Source organism: Anoplophora glabripennis, unplaced genomic scaffold (assembly GCF_000390285.2).
Source record: "Anoplophora glabripennis isolate ALB-LARVAE unplaced genomic scaffold, Agla_2.0 scaffold225, whole genome shotgun sequence".
Classification (NCBI taxonomy): Eukaryota; Metazoa; Arthropoda; class Insecta; order Coleoptera; family Cerambycidae; genus Anoplophora; species Anoplophora glabripennis.
The window spans coordinates 541529-564657 of NW_019416658.1; the positions used below are offsets into that span (position 1 = coordinate 541529).

Genomic DNA, 23129 nt, shown 5'->3' on the forward strand with positions numbered 1-23129 from the left:
TAAACATTTACGACCTTTTTGCGTTTTTTATATAAAAAAATGAAAATACCTCTAAAAACCGTATTTGCATGTTTTCCATGTAGAAAATATTACACCAAAATACACAAATAGCTTCATTCAACAAATTTGGCCTACGTAAAAGTAAACTGTTATCTCAGGCACCTATTTTTATAAAAAAAATTAGAAATGTGTTTTATTTGTCTGTAAAACAAATGAAGACCACAGAACGGAGGTTTGTCACTTAATGCTGGTTTCGAGAATAATGAGATTTAAGTTAAGTTAAGTTTGAACACTAGTTGATTTCTAAGATATACTCTCTCTAACACCATTTATTAAAATATAATGGATTTACAAAGTCGAAAAAACAAGTAATTACCATGCTTTAACAAGACATGGTCATGTCCTATATGAATCATTCCCGATTCCGTACAGCGGCAGGAAAAGAAAATTCAGAATTATGATAGATTACAGAAAATTGAATAAAGAAATAAATGATGTTTTGGACAAATTAGGAAGCTATGAATATTTTACATTAGATCATTAGATAGAACTGTATTCTTAAAGACATTGAGGAAATATAATTTTCAACAGATAATGGACATTATGAGTTTCTCAGAATGCCCTTTGGTCTGAAAAATGTTCTTTCGACATTCCAAAGAACCATGTAGCATGTTCTATTAGGTTTACATAATAGATATCTAGTCTACATGGATGTCATAATAATATCTTCAATTTCAACAGTAAAACAGTGAAAGTATAAGATTAATTTTTGATAAATAGGGCTAATTTAAAAATATACTCGTAATTAGACAAATCAGAATTTTTTAAAGAAACACAAATATTGACGAACTAAGCTGCCTTTCTATACAGGGTGTCCCGAAATTCATGCAACAAAATTTGGTCACAGATTCTTAAGACAAATTTAGGGGACCCGTATTTTTTATTTTTGCCAAGTAGCCCCCTCTTTCGGAGTTACAGCCCCCTTAAATCCGCCCCTAAGAATAATCTTTTTTATATATCTCAGAACCCTGTTGTACGAGAATGACTAAATTTGGTACACAGGGGTTTATGACATGTGGAATCTGATGGTGCTACGTTTTTTGGCGGGGAGCCCCCTTAAGACAATTTTTCGTGGGCCCCCTTGTCTTTGGAGCCAAAAAAATTTAGTCGCATATTTAAATTTCTTAAAAATTATCAGTCCACTAGAAAGCCATTAAATTTAGACACTTTTTGTCTCTTTATACTTTTTTCGTAAATAATTTCGAGAATAATGTCAAAATGTGATCGAATGCATATCGTGATTCGCCAATTTCCTCAAAAACATTGCGTTTTACGAAACAAATATCAATAGACAAAAAATTTTCTCAATTCAATGGCTTTCTAGCTAACTAATAATTTAAAAAAAATCAAATTTACGACCAAATTTTTCTGCTTCCAAAGACAAGGGGGCCCACGAAAAAGTGTCTTAAGGGGGTTTCTCGCCAAAAAGCATAGCACTGTGAGATTCCACATGTCATAAAACCCCTGTGTACCAAATTTAGTGATTCTCGTACAACATGATTTTCAGATATAAAAAAGACTTCTTAGGGGTAGATTTCAGGGGGCTGTAACTCCGAAAGAGGGGGCCATTTGTCAAAAAGAAAAAATACGTGTCCCCTAAATTTGTCTTAAGAATCTAGGACCAAATTTTGTTGCATGAATTTCGGGACACCCTGTAGTGGAGCTCGAAATCAAATGAAAACATCAAATATGTGATTTAATAGCTCTGGAATTTCACCCACTCGATACACCCTGTATAACGTGAATCGTCAGGCGTAACAGTCTAAATTCGTTTAGTCTCACCTTTCATGCCAGCAATTATCCAATTAATCGCGAATGGAACTGTTCTGTTAAGTTTCGGCCGCTAGCTTTGTTTGTTCTGTTTTTTTTAAGTTACTCTTTACCAAGGATATTGCGCAAAACCAGCAGCACTGTTCCTTGACATTATTCATAATTAAATCCAATGGCCACTGCTTCGCTACCCTAAAACGAGTTCGATTTAATCGGTAGAACAGGTTATTTGAGTACAGGATGTTTGAAATAATAGAGGTCATCATTGACCGAAACTTTTCAAAATGAGAGCCTAACATTGATAATGTAACTTACTGTAAAAGGATGATCTCGAAATCAGACTGTTCCATTCCAAATATATTTTTGTTGCAGGAAGTGACGTTACGAGATGGAACGCAAGCCTTCGGGTGGTGGGCAAAGCCGCCTGTGACGCCGATAATACGGATCTACATCTACAATGTGACCAACGCTGATGAGTTCCTCAACAACGGGTCGAAACCTATCGTGGACGAACTCGGTCCATACGTATACACGTAAGTACCAAAGATCAGAGACAGCCTTTATAATCCAAAAATAGCCTTAAGAAACAACATTTATTTGTATTCCAAAGAAAGCCTTTAAATTCCGAAGATAGCCTTTCTTTGGAAACTAAAACAGTCTTAGGAATTGAAATATAAGCTTTGAATTTAATATGAGTCTTTCAAATATAAGAATATTATTTATAGCCTTTCAATTTCTAAAATAGTCCATCAATTCCAAAGAGACTCTGTATTTAGAATTTGATAGATCTTGAAATACAGAAATATTATTTTCAATTCAGATTTATAATCAAATGAATTATACGAATTTCAGAAAAAGCCTTTAAATTCTAATTCTAAGATATTTATATTCTAAAAATAGCCATAAGAACCAAAATTTATTTGAATTTCAAAGAAAGCCTTTAAATTCCAAAGATAACCTTTCTCTGGAAACTAAAACAGTCTTAGGAATTGAAATATAACCTTTAAAATTTAAAATGAGTCTTTGAAATATATATATTATTTATATTCCAAAAATAGCCTTTAAATTTCTAAAATAGCCCTTAAATTCCAAAGGGAGTCTTTATTTAGAATTTGGGAGATCTTGAAATACAGAAATATTATTTTCAATTCACATTTGTAATCGAATGAATTATACGAATTTCAGAAAAAGCCTTTAAATTCTAATTCTAAGACAATTATATTCTAAAAATAGCCATAAGAATCAACATTTATTTGAATTTCAAAGAAAGCCTTTAAATTCCAAAGATAGCCTTTCTCTGGAAACTAAGACGGTCGTAGGAATTGAAATATAACCTTTGAAATTTAAAATGAGTCTTTGAAATATATATATTATTTATATTCCAAAAATAGCCTTTAAATTTCTAAAATAGCCCTTAAATTCCGAAGGGAGGCTTTATTTAGAATTTGAGAGATCTTGAAATACACAAATATTATTTTCAATTTAGAGTTATAAATCAAATGAATTATATGAATTTCAGAAACAGCCTTTAAATTCTGATTTAGTTAGTTCTAAAGTTTAAAAGGAAATCTTTCATTAGAAATTAAAGCAGTTTTGGAGTCTATAAAGATTTTTTGCTATTCGAAGGCAGTATGGAATCAAAGATATCATTTATATTTCAAAGATAGCCTTAAGCTCCAAAAGTAGCCCCTAAATTCCAGCGTTTATGTAAAATTTCAGAATCAGACTTTTTAGAATCTATAGACACTTCTTTTCGTTAAGAAAAGTTACTATAACAGACTTTAAAATACTTAAGAAGCTTTTCCTACAATCTAAGAGGAATATTGGAATCCATATAGACATTTTTTAGTTTAGAGGCAGTGTTTGGAATTCAGTGACACTATTGGTAGCCTTTAGTTTTCAAAAGGTAGACTTTAAATATGAAAGACAGGATTTCTTTTGAACCACGAGTTTTTTTTAAATTTGCAAAAACGCCTTTCATTCCAGTGGCTGTTGGAATCCAAAGACATTTATATTTCGAAAACAGCCCTTAAATTAAAAAAATGCCTTCAGACTTTAAAGGCAGTATTTCTTTGTAACCAAAAAAGTTTTTGCAACTCGCAGAAATTCTTTGCAATTCAGAGGCAATCTATGGAATTCAGCGTTTATGAAGACAGCCTTTTAAAGAATCTAAAAATTTTAAAAATAGCCTTTAGATTCAAAAAAGCCTTTATATTTAAAAAATAGTACTAATTTGGAATTTATTTTTAATATCTACACTGACGCCTTTCATTTCAGTGTTGGATAAAATTGTAAAACATTATTTGTAAAGACAACCTCTAAATTCCAAAAATAACCTTTAGATTTTAAAGACAACATTTAATACAGAAACATTGTTTACATATATGTCAAGGAAAATCTTTTTGGAATACAAAAAAAAAACTTTTTTTGTTCAAGGGCTTTGGAATCTGCAAGCCTTCTTATGTAAAAACAGCCTTTAGATTCTAAAAATTAAACTTTTGATTTCTAAGATCTTTGTATTTTAAAAACAACTTTTAAATTCTAAAAAATAGCCTTTATATTTTAAAGACGACCTTTCTGTGTGACCAGAAAACATTGTTTGCAGTTTCCAAAGGTGCAAGACTGCTTTTTGAATCCAGGAACAATCATTTGTTCGATTTTCATATAATGAAGTTGTATTATCTTTTACGTGCTTATAATACCTCAAGGCATTCTTGATATTTGGTGATACAATATACCGGATACAAGTCTATTATTAAACCTATGAAATTAACACATACAGACTTTGAATACGAAACGCCGTTATTATGAAATCTTTCACATATCTGTGTGAGATATGTTTCGAACCGTTTTCAAATAGGGGTACCAACAAATGGTACCTTTGTGCTTGGAGTACTTGCACTTTCTCCATACGTGGAACTTTCACATTGTTATGCAAAACGTTGCGTCTCGGCGATATACAGGGCGATCGATTATCTTTTCCATGTCCACTGGTATGAGTTTGTCTGGTGACATATGTAAGCCAATTAAAAAACGTTTATATTTAACAAAAGGATGTTTCATTTAATATGCTTCTCACTCTCAAGAGTCCACCTTGTATTTATTCTGAGTATTTATATAAAATATTATTTTTTTATTACCTTAATTTATCCTCTCAAGGTTAATAGTCTGGTCTTTTACAACTACTTAAATGTTTCATTCTTTTCCATTAAATGTCATATTCAATTGTCTAGTACCATCAGGTTAAAATCCAAGGATGACTAGTTGAATATCTCTTAGTGCTGTAGGACTAAAAACTTTTATGCCGAGTTAAGTACAAAGCCCGACTTTGCCCCGGTGAAAATCGTGAGGTTCCCTGTTTCACCCTGTATATGAATTGCGCAACCGTGTCTTTTCTACAATTGCCGCTTGGTAAATGTAAGTCCAGTGCGGCTAGTACTAAGCGCTTTCACTTAGCGCGGCTAATAGAATTTCAAGAATTCCTACTTTTTTTGTAGCTGGGTAATACAACAATAAAGTATTTTGTAATTTTGCTAATTACTCGGAGGGGAATTGACCAATTTGTGTAAGATTTAGTCGCGGCAAGGTCTTAAAACAACGGCCGAGATAAATTCTTGATGGGTACAATTTCTTGATTAAACTATTTGGCAATCCTTTGATGTGATTCAATAAATCCGTTCTATGTGAAAGTAAAATCGTAAAAAATTCTAAAGATATTGAGAAAACACCATTTTCAATAATGGAATGGTATGAGTTCTTTAGAGTGCCGTTTGGACTCCAAAATGCGCCTTTAACTTTCCAAAGAATCATCATTCGTTCTATCAGGTTTTCATAATAGGTATTTAGTCTACCCGAATGTCATATTAATATTTTCAACGTCGTGTCAACACATGAGAGTATAAGATTAATTTTTGGCAGATTTTGACAAATTTAAAAATAGACAAATACGAATTATTTTTAGGCAAACAAGAATATAGGCTAATTTTTATAATATTTAGGTGCGCCAGGATCTTAGGACAAAGATAAAGCTTTTAGTAAGTATCTATCCCTAAAACTGATAATTTGGCAATCTCTTGAGGTCTATGTAAAACTAAAAAGGTTATCTTATTTATGCATATAATACAATGCATTTGTGTACTCGTCTTTGAAGACAACAGGAGAAAAAGGAAGATTGTCACTGAATGTTAATTTCGAGAATAATGAATGTTTGAACACTTGTTGATTGATAACTTACTGCTAATTTTAATAAAAACCTATTAGTTTTATTTATAATAGTATATTAATCCGCTCTCTAACAACATTAACTTAAACTTAACAGATTTACAAATAAGTCATAAAATAAATAAATTTCATGCTTGAACAAAATATGAACATGTAGTCGTATACATCGTTCCTATTACAATGGATACAATTTCGAATAAAAGAGAAGTGTCAGTATTTTACATTAAGTTTAAACAGTAGTCAGCATCAAATACAAATTGACTCTAAAGGTATTGAGAAAATAGCATTTCGATAGATAATGGAAGGTATGAGTTGCTCAGAGGGCCTTTTGGCCTCAAAAATGTTTGAGAGAATTATACGGACTAATTTAAAAATATAATTGGACAAATCCGAATTTTTTAAACAAACTGCCATTACCACTGTCATACAATTGTGGCTAACAGTGGCAATTTCGGGGACTTGTAATTTTGTTTTCCAAGGCGTGCTTTTCGAATTTTTTTAATTTACAGCGCATTATCAGGAGAGCGATTGTAGCTTTTCCATTGTCTTCGTTGCCATCGGCATGGCAACCTGTTATTTGGTATGCTAATCGCATGTCTAGGCCATTACTAATACTAATAATATAATGACTGGCACGCATTGTTTCCATTCCCTTAACAGGAAAAAAAATTGCGATTGAACGTTTGTTAACGCGATAAGATTTATGATTCCCTTGAAGTGTGTACGATTTGTAACAGTCGTGATGAAGTAAATTGTTGTATGTATGATAAGTGGTCGGTGAATAATAAAGGACAATGTTGTTAATTAAAAAACTCTGAATATAAATTAATGCACTATAATTACTAGTTGCATTTTCAGGAACGGATATTTTTGATTTGCTAGATATGTTGAAAAAATTTATACATTTTAATGTTGTCCTATTTTTAAACATTGGATTATTTTTTTAATGTTTGGCACTTTGTCCGCGTCACCATTAAAAAGATATGGTGACTTTAAAATAAAATGACCCAAACTCATTTTACAAAATTATTTTCCATCGCAATTTTGTTCAGTCAATTTTATTTGTCAATTTTATACAGTAAGGACTGGGTTTTTTAGGAGAATGTTCGTAGAAACTTTTTCTTTTAGATTCAACTGAAGAGTCACCCCTTTTATTATTAGAACGTACTTAACGATCACCCTGTAGAGTTTATTCATTTAAAGCGACCCTTTTCATCAGCACCGCCTCCTTCTGCACAATTTTATTGCTATATGAAATTTCACTTTCGAAACAACCGCAGTCGTAGAACAATACAACAAAAATAAATCCCTACGTAACCAACGGCACTGTCTGTCGATCCTTGCGTAACATGCCACGTTTCTCGCATCTATTTCCTATATTCTCTCGGCAATTAAGTCTTCCCATAGGCATTTGCGAATAAATGAGTAGTAAATATGTATTATGCGAACGTTATGCAAGTGGTCCAGCGGTTCCTATACATATAACAAGTTTCGTTCTCTTACGAAACATGTGGTATGATGACGGTGTAAAAAGAGATCGTTCGCTGACCGTGCTGATATTTTTGTAGAAAGTGGAATGGATTTTCACTTTCGATGAGCTTTTACGAACCAAGTTAATTTAACTGAACCCTTTAAATTTGTACGCATCGTTATGGTTTTGGATATAATGTTGTGTCAATAAATAATAAACATTGCATACATTTATAAATCGTCATTTCTTTTTGAAACGCCGACAACTTGTTTCATCCTGAAGGGACTCAATTATCTTTGTTCGGTTACTAGCCCAGTCGGGTTGTCATTTAACCGGGAAAAAAATAGGGACCACAATTTTATTGTTCTAACCTTTAGGGGGGGTCAATAGTAGTGTAAATTCAGTATCGCGACTGAATTCCACCCCCGCATCAGCCGCCATCTTGAATTTAAGAAAAAAATCGTTTTTGCTCAATATCTCGGCCATTTTTATCATTACAACAAAAATGGTAAAGACTTAAGTTGTTGCAAATGCGATTTCCTACAACTTACCCCAGATTTCGTGTGAGTTATTAGACAGTGATAAGGAATAAGAGAATGCGATGCCAAAACGTTCTGGTAATAATAACGCAGTTTATAAATGTTTAATTCAAAAGTCATAAATAAACTTCTGTTTATAACTTTTGATCTAATCAATATTTTTTGACGCTCGATGGCTAGTTTTGTAGGTATTTTGAAGACGAAAAAAAGTGTATTTTACTGTTTTCTCGTGGAAATGAACGGAAAAAGTTATAAGCGAAAAACGTGAATTTACGTAAAAATTATTCAATTAACCAGCCTGTAAACAATCTTCCCCCCATTTTTATGACGGTGGAAACTAATATGTTACTGTGCATAATATTCAGCATCTATAGTGATAAATTCAGCTTGCTGAAACTAAAAGTCGCGAAATGGTCATTTCCCAGCTCTTTTTCCTGTCCTAAAAAGCTTTTTGCTTAGACCGATTTATTTACAGTGAAGCGAGTGACATTTGTGTGTTTGTAGCAATATTCTCTTTGAATGAACTTTATCGAGAATTAGTCATAGTCTCATCCTTTTCTTGGAAATATATTGACATATGGCTTGAAAGAATGATCAACTACAACTACTGTATGCGCTCTTATTAGAATTTATTATACAATTCCTGTTATCTAATGACTGTACCTCGTACATCGCGATTTTAATACACTACTTTCATCGTACACCTAGCAACAGTGCTTTCACCCATTGTTGTCCGAGAAAATGACCTTTGACTGCCATAATGATACTATCGAGACCCATCGGTAGTTAATGTGCACTATTAATTTTATTACACCGCCATCGTGGCAGTAAAGGTTTATTAATTCATCAGTAAGATAAAAATAGCACGCTAATGATCGTCACACGTGTGCGACCCGGAAGAAATGCCGCAATTTAAGTTTTTATTGCCCTTGTCACTGCAGAAAGTATCGTTCTCTTGCTCAAAAGAAAGTGTTATATTTTTTAATTACAATAAGAACCTGTTTCTGCGGAATCAACACCAAGTAATAATAGCTTTGTTCCTAGAGTAATCCAAAGCAGTTTTTAACAGTCAGGAGTATGCACATTCCGATATATAGTTTAGTCGAATTAGATCATGAGCCTTGAAAACTTACAAAAAATATTAGTAATTAGTAGTTAATTGCATTTTATGATGGTGAGGGAATGTGTAATGATAAATAAAAAAAGTAACTCGGAAGAAGCTAAATTGGCAAGTTGCAGATAAATGGCAAAATTACGTATTGTTTCACTTTTTTACTGCCTATTAAAATCTAGACGACCTATCGGAAAATTCGTTTTTTGTGTTGTAGGTAATACAATTACATACAATTTAAGCTACCTACAGTCATATTTCACCAATTCGTTAACTGTAAAATAAAGGTCGAACGCGGAAAAATCCGTTTTCGAAAATTGAGCATTATTGTAAAACTAATTGTTTAATTTATTAAACGTTAATATTAGAAGTTAATATTATAGATTTAGGTTCTAATTGATCCAAAGAAACGTATCGAAAAAGAAAAATATGAAAAAGTTCAAATTAAGTTGCTCTATTTAATGCAAAAAGAGCGAATTCCCGAGCGGCCTCTGCCTGACAATTTATTTATAACGCTGTTTTGCACATCCTACTTTGTAAGTTGTAAAGAGCAACTTAATTCCAACTTTTCCTTTTACAGTTAATAAATTGGTGAAATATGACTTTAGGGGTACCTTAAATTGTAGGTAATTTAATTGCCTTCAACATAAAATCACAAATTTTCCGATAGGTCGTCTAGATTTTCATGGCCAGTGAAAAAAAAAAACACGTAATTTTACCATTTATTTATTTGCAATTTGCCAATTTAGAGTTACTTCTTTGGAGTTGGTTTTTTGATAAAGTGCAATAAAATGACTTCTCATATTTTTTTACGTTCAAACTCTGATTCGATTGGACATAAGGTTCGAAATTCGTTGTTTCGAAGCAAATGCGATTTCTTCTGATTGGCGGAAACTGTTTTTAATCAATCCACTAAGATTTGATAAATTTTGTCATGATACTATCTATTTTTTAGTGAAAAATGGGAGAAGAAAAACATAACTTTCCACGAAAATGGTACCTTATCCTTCAACCAAGAGAAGATATACTATTTTGACGAATCTCAGTCCGCGGGATCTGAAGATGACGTTGTGGTTGTTCCTAACATTCCTATGCTGGTAAGTGTTCTGATTAGGGCGTATTATATCGAAACGGTTAAAATAAATGTGAATTGAAATCTCAAAACATCCTTAAACCAGTTCTCTTACGCAAAACGTCTTCTGGACGCTGACTTTAATTTTCGTGCTATTGCACCATTTCTGCTTCAAGTTTTTCATATTTTTCATAGTTCATATTTTTATTTGGTAGTTAACTTTCCTTCATAAATTTCTTTGTTTTGAGGGGTAAAGTTTTAGAACAAATATGTTAAATGTCAACATTTACTCTACTATACTCCACGGTCGAAATTATAGAGAGTGATTCATCGCTAGCTTTTGGACTAGTAAGGGGGATGAAGCGTACCGGGAACGAAAATCCATTGGCGTGTCTGCGTAAAAGGCAACAAGATATAGAAAATAATGAAAAAAGATAATAAAACATAACATCTAATATTTTTTACGGTTTGCTATAACAGGCACTTTGATCCATTTTAATTATTACATCATTTTAAAACGTCCCAATTGTGTTTTTTTAATTTATAAATTTATTATAGCCATGGAATTAGACCCCTCGTCTACGCTTATGCTATGACGTTTCTCAGGACGGGTTAAATCAAGTCCGTTTACACCCACTAAAAAAGCATTTCCCTATTCCCTACCAAGTGCAAAAGACAGAGATAGAATATAGATCGATGTTCAGTGTAACTCGGTCTCTAGACGATTATAGATTCTATCGATGTGCGTAGCGAGCGGCACAAAGATAAATAATATTGAACCGTATAAAAATCATTTTATATTTTATACGCATTATGGTAATAGTGTTTTTATATTATGTCTTAGTCACTCTTTATAATTTCGACCGCAGAGTATAGTTAAAAAGCGATAGGATGTACGATTTTTTCACAGAAAACCGTAAATTATAAATATTAACATGAGAAAGTATATTACAACGGATTCAGTATAATTTCACAACCCAAATTTTAATTGTTACAAGACAACAATTTTATTAAATTTTGCCATGATATACAGGGTGTCTCAGGTTTAAATAGCAGGACTTCAGGAGGCTTTAGAAGACCTCATTTTAAGACTAAAAGTTTATATATTTATGGGTCTTAAAATGCTTCGTTTCTGAGATACAGGGCGTTGAATTTTATTTTTGTTTTATTTATTTATTTTTTAACTAAATAACCGCTGACAAAAAAAATCGTCATGTTGCGGCGAATGACTTAGTATTGGAGTGCAAATAATTTGACAAAGAAATTCATCGCATCTTAATTCCAGTGGTGAAGATACAGGGGTGTCCATTAATATTTTTATAAAAAAAATTATAGCCAAATTGAAATTTTGCAAATGTTTTCGAAAAATATGAAAGAGCATGCAATTTTACCCAGAAAAGGCCCTCTTGTCCGAAGTCGATAGGACGTGGCGTTTTCAAGAAAAACTGAAAATACTGTTTAGATGTCAAATCACACTTGAAATGCCATTCTAATATTAACATTTGCGCTTATTACAGTTTCTAATTGTGTGTGTGTACCCTATTAAAAAAAAATCACAGACAATAACTGAATTCAAATGAGACGTTCTATCCAGCGTCAGTGTCAGTTATGTATCGAAGAAAATGGTTTAAATTTCGAACATTTACTTTGATTTAATATGATTTTCGTTATTTATTTTTTTATTTATTCCCATTTTATTAATTACAAACAGTTTTAACCAAATTTTTTAACTATTTAATTTAGTTGTAACAAAATGTTTAAAAATTATGATTTGACTTCTAAACAGTATTTTCGTTTTTTCTTGAAAACGCCACGTCCTACCGACTTCGGACAAGACCCTTTACCCTTTTCTGGGTAAAATTACATGCTCTTTCATATGTTTCGAGAACATTTGCAAAATTTCAATTCGGCTATACTTTTTTTATATAAAAATATTAATAGGTACCCCTCTATCTCCACCACTGGAATTAATATGAGATAGTCTTTCGCCGCAACATGATGATTTTTTTGTCAGCGGTTGTTTAGTTAAAAAATAAATAAATAAAACAAAAATAAAATTCAATGCCCTGTATCTCAGAAACGAAGCGTTTTAAGACCCATATATATAGGAACTTCTAGTCTTAAAATGAGGTCTCCTAAAGCCTTCTGAAGTCCTGCTATTTAAACCTGAGACACCCTGTATATTCAATGTTGTTTGGGTTGGAACTATTGGTGATCGTTTATTAGGCCTGTTGAGCTGCCGCCACATTTAAATGGTGTTCTGTATCTAATTTTTTTAAAACATGCTTTGCCAGAAATTTCCGGCAGTAATAAATATGGCAGTTTTAACCACAATGTATTGTTTATGTAATGCTGCCTTTTTCTGTGAACAAATCTCACCGATTTTCAAATAAAATACTTTTTTTGTATGGGGTTTGCAAATCCATTAAGATATTCAATAAATCTTGACTTTCAACATATTTTTTCTTGAATTATATCGCTCAAACTACCCTTACACGTTTTGAAATCATTATATTTACTCTATTTAAAAGATAATAAAAAAAATTATCTTGAAAGTAGCAATTACAACACCCTTTATCTCGGAGCTACTCCCCACTATTTTTTCAAGAGAAATTCACTCCCTCCCCTCGACGTTTTTTAAGTAAAAACGTGGCACCCTATGTATTTCGCTCAAACTACCCTTACACGTTTTGAAATCATTATATTTACTCGATTTAAAGGATAATAAGAAAAATTATCTTGAAAGTAGCAATTACAACACCCTTTATCTCGGAGCTACTCCCCACTATTTTTTCAAGAGAAATTCACTCCCTCCTATCCAAATTTTTTAAGTAAAAACGTGACACCCTATGTATGCAATTTTTCGAATTGGGAATTCTAGTTTAAGACCGGGGATGGATCCTTGGCACAGAATAATTTTCAAATTTTCTAATTTTGGATTAATTTTATTTCATTGATTCGCGAGGTTACATATTTTCCAATTCAAACTGTATCTCTCGACGTTTCGACTGAACAGGCACAGACCTTTGCATTTGTGATTGTTCCGCGAAGTATGAAATGATAATATAATTGTCGCGGAGGTTGCAAAATTTATTGCGGTGCGAATTTCTCCAAGAAACCAGTTACGTACGCGATGTGAGGCATACCACTTATCAAACTGATACCGATTACATAAAGGCTATTGCCAAAAGTGAAAGTGTGGGGAAATTTCACCGGTACTTGTGCGTAATAATACATATTGATGTTCACTGATATCGTTTCTGGTAGTTAATTTTCGTAATGTTGGTCATCAAGTTGGCTGCGTGAAAGCTTTCTATTGTTTGTCCTTTGGAAGTTACCTTAATTTTTATTTTATGTACAAATGTTTCAAAAACTAGAAATTTTCCGAAAAAGATTTATATTTCAAAAATTGCTTAAAATTTAATTATTCTCGAGTGGACCACTGTATAAAGCTTCGATCCTCGATAGATATTGCAGCGCCACATAAATCAGCAGCACTATATTATTACATTTCATGGAACCTATTCTTCGTTCACTTTACATATTCCAACGAAGTAAACAATAATGAAATATGACATACGCGTGATAAACACGTAGCTGTAAAACTATTGGTCGAAACGGACCAGACAATAATCGCCGACACTTTTCGACCAATAGTTTTGCCATCACATGTTTGTCAAGAATTAGAAGTAGAAGAAGTAGAGTAGAGTAGAGGTAGTAGAGTAGAGGTAGAGTAGGTAGGTAGTAGGTAGGTAGAGGTAGAGAGTAGGTAGAGGTAGAGGTAGTAGTAGTAGTAGAGTAGAAGTAGAGTAGAAGAAGTATTTACTTCGTTGGAATACGTAAAGTGTTTCGCGAGCTGGAGAGTTTCAAACGGAACCCCCAGTGATGCGCTGTAATTTTTTAAACAAACATTTTACTATTTTACCATCTAGAGCGCTACGTCGCAGTCCAAACATGCAGCCAGGTTCCTCAGGCTGGCCATGGCGAGCATCATGGACATCCTGAAGATCAAGCCCTTCGTGGAGGTCTCCGTAGGACAGTTGCTCTGGGGTTACGAGGACCCCCTGCTGAAGCTCGCCAAGGATGTCGTGCCCAAGGAGCAGAAGCTGCCTTACGAGGAATTCGGACTCATGTATAACGTAAGTATCACTAAAAGTGGTGATGATGACGAAGGAAGTCTTCTCTTTTTGTTAAAGGATCCGCGGAATATTGTTAATGACTTTGCGCATTACTCTACAACCTTTTTTGTTAAATCCACTGTGTCGGTCTGTAATTTTTCTAAATTGTTTAAAACTATTATAAGCAAACATATTTTTTTCATCTTTTTTTATAATTTTTAGAAAAACGGCACCTCCCAGGACAGGCTGACTGTCTTCACCGGCGCCAGCGACATCACCAAATACGGTCTCATAGACAAGTGGAACGGGAAATCGAATCTGTCCCACTACACCACTGACCAGTGCAACAGCGTGGAGGGATCTGACGGTTCCATTTTCCCTCCCCACATGACCAAAAACACGACCATCCACATATTCGACAAGGATCTCTGCAGGAGATTGCCTCTAGTGTAAGTGTTTCAGAATGGTGTGCCCCAGGGAACCCCTATACGGCAACCCGGAATTAGATTAATGAAATATGCGTTACCAAATGGGTTTTTAACGTTATGAATTTGTTTTTCTTTCAAGTTTTGACAAGGAAGTGGTTGCCAGCAGCGATATTCCAGCCTACAGATTTACACCTCCCAAAAACGTCTTCGGGAGCGTGGAAGAGAATCCAGACAACGCCTGTTTCTGCCCGCAGGGACCTCCGTGTGCTCCCTCTGGATTCTTCAACGTTTCTCTATGCCAATACGGTAAGAATCAACGTTATAGAATCAGGTTTTAAGTAAAAGTTATAGTATTCCTGATTTTATTTGTAGGAATTTTGGAGATCATGTGTCATTTCTAGAAGAGATTTTCTCTCTTTCGAAAGAGAGTGATCATCATCCTACATTTATAGTCGTATCAAGTCAAATCCTATATTATTTTGGTGTTAAAATCTTCAAAATCAAATTTTTCCTAGATTCTACCTGTATTCCATTGATTTACAGATAAATAATCCCTCTGATATTGTAAATGCTTTTACAAATTATTTTCCCGAATCATTTTTATCTACAATCAAAATAGTAATACACCCACTTCACTTTGTTCTGTGTTGACTCTAATCATCTTGATTTTTATGATTTTATTCCAGCATTTTTAATGACAGATTGTAAAGCAAATTAATTCTATAATTCGAGGAAAATCCTTGTTTATGGAAAGTGCCACAAATATGTCCCGTTTATAAAAAAGATACTAAGGACGACATAATTAACTACCTGTCTGTAACCGTTACAAGCACCTTTTCTAAAATTCTTCAAATAATTTTACAAGGTGGATTGTATTTTAATGTTGAAAAAGTGATATCTCCGTACCAACACAGATGAATGTTATTCTACTACCTCAAATCTTGTTGAGAAAACCCAATTTATTGCTGAAGCTTTGGGTATGGGAAATCGGATTAATGTGTATACAATTTTTTATTAAAGCATTCAATTGATTATAATTTATTATTTATGTTGAAATCATATCCCATTATGTCTTTGTTTCATTCTTATTTCATAACAGATACCAGAACTGTGGCTTCCAAACAGATAACTTACATCGATATTCAGAGGTCTCCCAAGGATCAATTATGGGGCCACCGTTGTTTGTTATTTTCATTAATGATTTCACACAATGTTTTGGTGTCAATTACATACTGTATGCGGACGAGTTTATGTTGTTTTGGTAGTTAAATCTTCAATGGATTCCACAAAACTACTAATAATCCTGACAAGTTGGATAGTTGGTGTTCAAATAATAATGTAGTTAAATGTAAAATTATATCTTATAGTTGACTCCAAATTTTGATTACAAAATTGGTTAATCTTTCTTAAATACAGTTACGCAATTTACTGACTGGTGTAACGTTTGATGTTAAATAATCGTTTGATGAACATATTTGTTTAATAACCAAGTCTGCTTTTGTTATTTAGGTATTACTTTCCTGTTTTCACCATATCCTGTCATTGAGATATTGTCCCGTTGGATATTATATTAGAAAACAATGTTTTTTTTTGAAAAAACAGTTGTTTGACGGGGTTCTCTTGTTTCAGACTCGCCGATTCTTCTGTCCTTCCCTCACTTCTACCTCGCAAACGACAGTTATAGGACCGCCTTCGAGGGCATTTCCCCTCCAGATCCAGAAAAGCACAACTTCTACATCGACGTCCAGCCTGTAAGTATCAAATAGTCGTTTTTAAGCACAAACAAGGTTTCGTATGCGTCCCAGTGATTTTATTAGAGTTTACGTTATTCCTATTCCAGATTATGGGTACCGCGATGTCCGCCAAGGCCAGAGTCCAAGTCAACCTTGCTGTCTCGCAGGTGATCGACATCAAGCAGGTGGCCACCTTCCCGGATATCATTTTCCCCATCATTTGGTTCGAGGAGGTGAGTAAATCAAACGTATGCTTGTATAAGTTGGAAGTTTCAAGGGGCCCAAAGTGGTACCTTGCGGAACCCCTGGTCTCCTGAGAACTATGTGCTTTGAAAGACGTGAAATGTAATATTTCTTTTATGAAAAGGGGCCGAGAATAGATCCTTGAGGCATCTCGAATAAGATTTATGTTTTGAAATACACTTAATCTAAAAATAATGTGAAACCAAAGGTCTTTCGCATTCTAAGACAATAAATTCAAAAGATTTGCTTCAAGATTTTCGCTTCCAAGAAATTGAGGAAAACTTTCATATAGGTCAGTTGAAGTGAGAACAACAGATATAGTTTCGTTTTTTTGTATATTTTTTAGGCATTTTAATTTATTTAATTTTCAATTTTTTTTTTGTTGTCCTTTGTTATTATTTCAATTTCTATTATAGTACCATAATTTCTATACAGGGTGTAACTAAATAAGTGTAAAACATTTAAGGGGGTGATTCCTCATCGAAAAAAAGATAGGATCTTTCATATAAAGAAACTTCATTGGAGCATCCCTTGTTAAGATACAGCCCCTTAAAGGGGGTACATAAAATTTGTTTAACAATTTTTTTCACAAGCACTAAACAAGTTACAATATTGAAATTAACCTGACATTTTCTACTACCAAAAAGACACTTAGCCAGTAATTTATTTGGTTTACCCCATGGTTGTAAGGGGTGGAAAACGCAACCCCTAAAATTTATTTCCAACGTAATTTTTTGTCTTATTATTTTTTTACCATTTAAAAATTTATTTCCGATAGCCTGTTTCATTCTAAAAAAAAATGTCTCTTGAATTTTTTGCCCAAATTAAACCAGTTCGCAGCAAAAAATTATTTTACGAACAAGATACATATCGCCATAAAACGAAAATACGAAACTAATTTATCTAGTAGGCCGCCATTAGCGATACTGACAATTAAATTGGAATCAAGCTGTCAGTTTGTAAATTTTTGAAATTGAAGTAATACTAATTGTGTATTGTTCTGTTCTTAATTTGTTACTTTAATAATTCACTTGTTATTAAAATGGCATACACAAATGAGGAAATGGCTGATATGCATTACGTTTACGGTCTGTCGCAGGGGAATGGGTTAGAAGCTTCTACAAGATATGCTGAAATGTATCCTCAACGGCAGCATCCTTCACATAGAATATTTGTCTGACTTCATCAACGATTACGTGAATATGGTTCATTCAACAAAAGAACGCAGGATTGTGGTCGCCATCGAGAAGTAAGAACACCACAGCTTGAGGCAGCAGTACTTAATTTGATAGAAGAACAACCTACTACCAGTACTAGAAAGATTGCTTTCCAGCTAAATGTTGATCATATGACGGTATTTCGAATTTTAAAGGAACATCTCTTATACCCTTACCATCTGCAACGAGTACAGGCACTGTTACCGCGAGACTTTCCGAACCGTCTTGAATTTTGCAATTGGATGCTGGAAATGATTAGAAGAAATCGTGACTTTCTGAAGACGATCGAATTCACAGACGAATGTAGTTTTTCTCGGGACAAGATTATTAATTTTCATAATTACCACATATGGGCTGATGAAAACCATCACGCTATTGTCGAAACTAACCATCAAGAACAGTTTTCTCTTAAGGTGTGGGTCGGAGTTATTGGGGATTATTTAATTGGGCCTCATTTTCTACCTCCTCGATTAAATGGTGAGGCATACGTTCAATTTTTAAGAAAAGTGCATCCCCCCGTACTGCTGGAGGAAGTTCCTTTGGGCGTCAGAAGGGATATGGTTTTTATGCATGATGGGGCTCCCGCCCATTTTAGTCAAGTAGCACGTCAGCATTTAACTGAAACATATGCAAATCAGTGGATAGGTCGAGGAGGACCACAGAATTGGCCCGCTCGATCCCCGGATCTCAATCCTCTGGATTTGTCTACTTGGGGCCATTTGCAGCATTTGGTTTATCGTACTCCTGTTCGCGATGTAGAGGACTTAAGAAACCGCATTATCGATGCGTGCAGGGTAATTAGAGAGACTCCAGGAATATTTGAGCGAATACGTGGCTCAATGCGCCGACGTCTAGACGCATGCGTAATGTCTGAAGGTAGACATATTGAACATTTACTATGATTTCTACATGTTGTATGTTTTGTTATTATTAAATTAGTTTTGATTATTCCCCTTTAATCATTTAATGCAGGTAGTAACTACAAAATAACAGTAAATCCAGTCCGCATTTATGACGATGTATCTCTGTAGTTGTTCGTAAAATAATTTTTTACTGCGAACTGGTTTAATTTGGGCAAAAAATTCAAGAGACATTTTTTTTTAGAATGAAACAGGCTATCGGAAATAATTTTTTAAATGGTAAAAAAATAATAAGACAAAAAATTACGTTGGAAATAAATTTTAGGGGTTGCGTTTTCCACCCCTTACTACCATGGGGTAAACCAAATAAATTACTGGCTAAGTGTCTTTTTGGTAGTAGAAAATGTCAGGTTAATTTCAATATTGTAACTTGTTTAGTGCTTGTGAAAAAAATTGTTAAACAAATTTTATGTACCCCCTTTAAGGGGCTGTATCTTAACAAGGGATGCTCCAATGAAGTTTCTTTATATGAAAGATCCTATCTTTTTTTCGATGAAGAATCACCCCCTTAAATGTTTTACACTTATTTAGTTACACCCTGTATATCGTATTATCATTATTTATTTTAAACACAATTCAAAAATTCAATTCGACTCATATCTCGATGTAGTAGACTACTATGGTGGCGGAAATGACATTGTGTTTGCATCCTTGAGTATTTCTGTACGCAAAATTTGATTTGATATCCTAATTTTGTATTCAACTGATTATTCTGCGTAAGATTCTACCACTGTACTGTCGATGACACCATGCCTCTTTAATATTTCCTCTCTTGACCGTCTTGTATAATGAGCAACCCAAGGATCAGCAGTTTCCCTTGGTGTTTTCCCAAAGGTATTAATACCTATCGACTGAACAGAACTTTCTTTATCCAAAGTATTATTAGCCAGCTTTAATCTTCTTGCAATTTGGGAGGAACAATTCATCTGTCTGGAATTTTCGTTTTGATGGTGCGTCTGTATATTTTCTGGTGATTCTACAGATATCGTCTTCCAACGATATAGCTAAATCCTTATGGGATGTTTTATTATTGATATACTACGGTGCATTGAGGTTCATTCTTGACTGAATACTTTGGATGATCTTCGTATTAGATTGTTTAGTGCCACCACAAAGCCGGACAACGATATTTTAATTTACATTTTTAAGACCAACGATGTTAACTTCAACTACAGCCGTTTATTTACATTATCTTTTGCCTACTAATGATTGTTTAAGAATTTTTAATAATAATGCATTGGTTCAATTATGGCAGTCGTCGAAGTGACATTTACAAAAAAATCGATATAATTCTGCCAGTGCTAATGAAACATTTACCATTTCAAATTTTATAGTAATTTTGGACATCCGCCCCTAGGTTTTCAATGTTCCAGAGTACATTTATCCTTTTTTGTAGGGTCTGGAATCTCTACCAGCGGAAATGACCAACTTGATGGGCCTGGCGACCACAGTTCCGCCGATCGCGAGGGCGACCATAGCCGGCATCCTCTTCGGGTTGGGCGCCGTGCTCCTGGTCATAGCCATATGGCGACTCGTCAGGGGGGCCAACAGACTCAGCTCGCTGCACCTCGCGCCTGGCCACATCAGTCAAACCAACAAAACGAAAGACGTCCCCATGAGCAACGTGCCCAAATACTGAGCGTTCGGTTTTCCTTGTAGAAATTCTTTTCGGGTTTTCAAAACGCAAAATTTGATGGACATATTTTTGATATAAATGTACATGTGTATAATAAAACAACGAAATACAAGTTAGGGGAGCGACTTATTCCGTGGGTTGGTAGACTCGTTTAGGTTAGTTTTTCAAATTTCGCGCCAGTCTACTAAATTAAAATTAATTTATTGCTAAATTCTTACCCATCCAAAATTATCGCCCGTTCTATGTACTTCTTATCCTTCCCCTGTTATCCTTAAACCAAATATATACAGGGTCTTCATCTTTATGATTGGCATTTGTAGAAACCCCAACTGTTTCCCTTCAGGATATTTCGCATCAGATGTGAACTGTTGTCAACTGTAAAGATCATCCTTGAATTCCCTACACTTAGACTATTAAGAAGATAATTTGCTCATGTATAGATTTTTAACTAACTAATTAGACGTTATTTAGGTGTTGTTCGGAACATGAGGTGCTGTGTGAATGTATATAAGTACAAATAATTAGAAGGTCCGGATATTTGCAATACGTAAAATAAAATAAGACTTTCGGCCTTGCTTTTATGAGTCGAATGAATTCGGTGAAAGGAACGTAACCTCGAATATTCGACTGTCAACTGTCAGAAGACGTTTGCCTGTCGAAATGTTTGAGGTTATGTGTGGCGACATGGAGTCATGTCGGTTATAGTTAATTTTTAGGAATTGTTGTGTCGATTTAATGACGTTAAGGCTATGAATTTCTTGGATATTTCGGGAATGTTTCAAATTTGACCGTGTCAAATTATTAATGACATTTTTAGGCTTGTTAAAATGGCGTAGGTGCCCTTTTTGTAATTTTTTGTACATTGTTTCCTTAGGCCAAGTTTTTATATACTTAATATTTTGTATTGGTTGTATTATATGTTTAGACAATAAAGTTTTATATTATTTTGCATTTGTTTCCTTTTACCTACTTGTATATGTTTTTCATAACTTTTTACGCAGTACTTTCTTTAACATTTAATGTTTAAGACCACACAATAAACTGTAATTACAATAATCATATTAGAGTATTACATTTCCTACTGTGTACTTAAACTTGTTACACGTAGATGTATATCGTGCTGCATACATTTCAAGGTTACTACCTTAGACCTAGTAAACTATGGACTGGCCCTAGAAAGAGAGATCAATCGCGTTGCTGTGTGCAAGGCAGGTGAAGCTAGTGCAGGCAAATACCGGTGAAACAAATAATGGTACACTGGTATATCGGTACAAAAAACCATAAACAAACCTTGGAGTAAAAGTAATGTAAAAGTTCTTAAATTTTTGTATGTGATTTAGTGTATGTGAAATATTTGTGAAAACTAAATATGGCTCAATCGTGTTCAGTCAACAATTGCATAAAGAAACGTTTAAGTGTAGAAAAAATTCAATTTCATAGGTAGGAAAGAGGTTAGTATCAATATGTTTAAAGTTTTCGCATTTTTCTGAAAATAATGACCAAGTAGAGCTGTCTCTGATGATAACTAATTAGATTATATTATTTATCTGCTCCCACTATAGTAAATAGACTATTAATACATTGTTTTTAAAGAGGTAAGTGGATTTTACCGTAGAGCTGGAAGTTGCCGTGGACAACGGGAGGTAGAGGTGTTTCAAAATCTTATGAGCTTTGACCTTCATATGCGCAGAAACATAATTCCGACCGTCGCCTAAATTATTCTACGTCCTAAAAACTCTCGTATCGTAAACAAGCCTTCGATCCGATTACAAATATAATAAAATGCCCTATTATTTATTATTTTAATTTAAACAATAAAAATATATTTTATGCACAAATAAATAGAAATATTTGACGAACATTTTATTAATTAATATGAATGAATATTTATAGTCATTGTACAGTTACTACATTTAGTAACATTTGTAAAATCTGGATAATTATTCCTCTCGCGTTTACTAATTGTTACATTTTTCTCAAAATGATCCATTAACACAGCATGATTCGACGTACTACTAGAAGCTGGAATTGAAGTGTCATTGTAAAGAATCCTGTTGGCTATTTTATTCTTGTTACTTAAAGTGTCAGCAACATAACTTCCTGCAATTGTGGCTGATTTCCACCCACTATGTCTCTTGATTGCTAATACATCTACTCCTGTATTAGCCAGTAACGTTGCCGATGTTCTTCGGAATGAATGGTCTGTATATGTTTCAGGATGTTCTAGTTTCAAAAACTGTGCAATCTTATTAGGAATCATAGAAAGAGTATTCTTGCCGACTGCTTGGTTGTAACGTCTATCTGCTTGATTGCGCATAAAAAAGCGTGAAATTTCATGAAATAGCATGGATATAGTTTCAATTTATACAGTTTTGCAAACAAAAAAATATGAACTATTTGAAATAACTACGTCAGAAGAACTTGTAGTATTTTAACTGATCGAGATTACAATATGCGAATTAAATGGAGAAATACATAAAGAAGACATTATAAAAACTATTTGGAATATTACAGCTAAAACAATTCAAGTACCTATTGTACTGTAGTTAGTACAATAAGATAATAAACCTTTTTACATAGGTATACTACG

General features: G+C 33.7%; 1 protein-coding gene across 4 annotated transcripts in view; it reads left to right on the forward strand.

The window, feature by feature from the left end:
* LOC108908035 (scavenger receptor class B member 1) overlaps positions 1–21486 on the forward strand; it is a 122752-nt gene extending 101266 nt beyond the window's left edge. For all 4 annotated transcript variants that reach the window (XM_018711942.2, XM_018711938.2, XM_018711940.2 and 1 more), the window contains exons 4-11: positions 2203–2363; positions 10128–10269; positions 14177–14383; positions 14585–14811; positions 14930–15096; positions 16420–16541; positions 16631–16756; positions 20300–21486. In XM_018711942.2, coding sequence (XP_018567458.1) covers positions 2203–2363; positions 10128–10269; positions 14177–14383; positions 14585–14811; positions 14930–15096; positions 16420–16541; positions 16631–16756; positions 20300–20542 — 1395 coding nt within the window. In that variant the 3' untranslated portion in view covers positions 20543–21486. The remainder of the gene's footprint in view (positions 1–2202; positions 2364–10127; positions 10270–14176; positions 14384–14584; positions 14812–14929; positions 15097–16419; positions 16542–16630; positions 16757–20299) is intronic.
* Positions 21487–23129: the final 1643 nt, after the last annotated feature.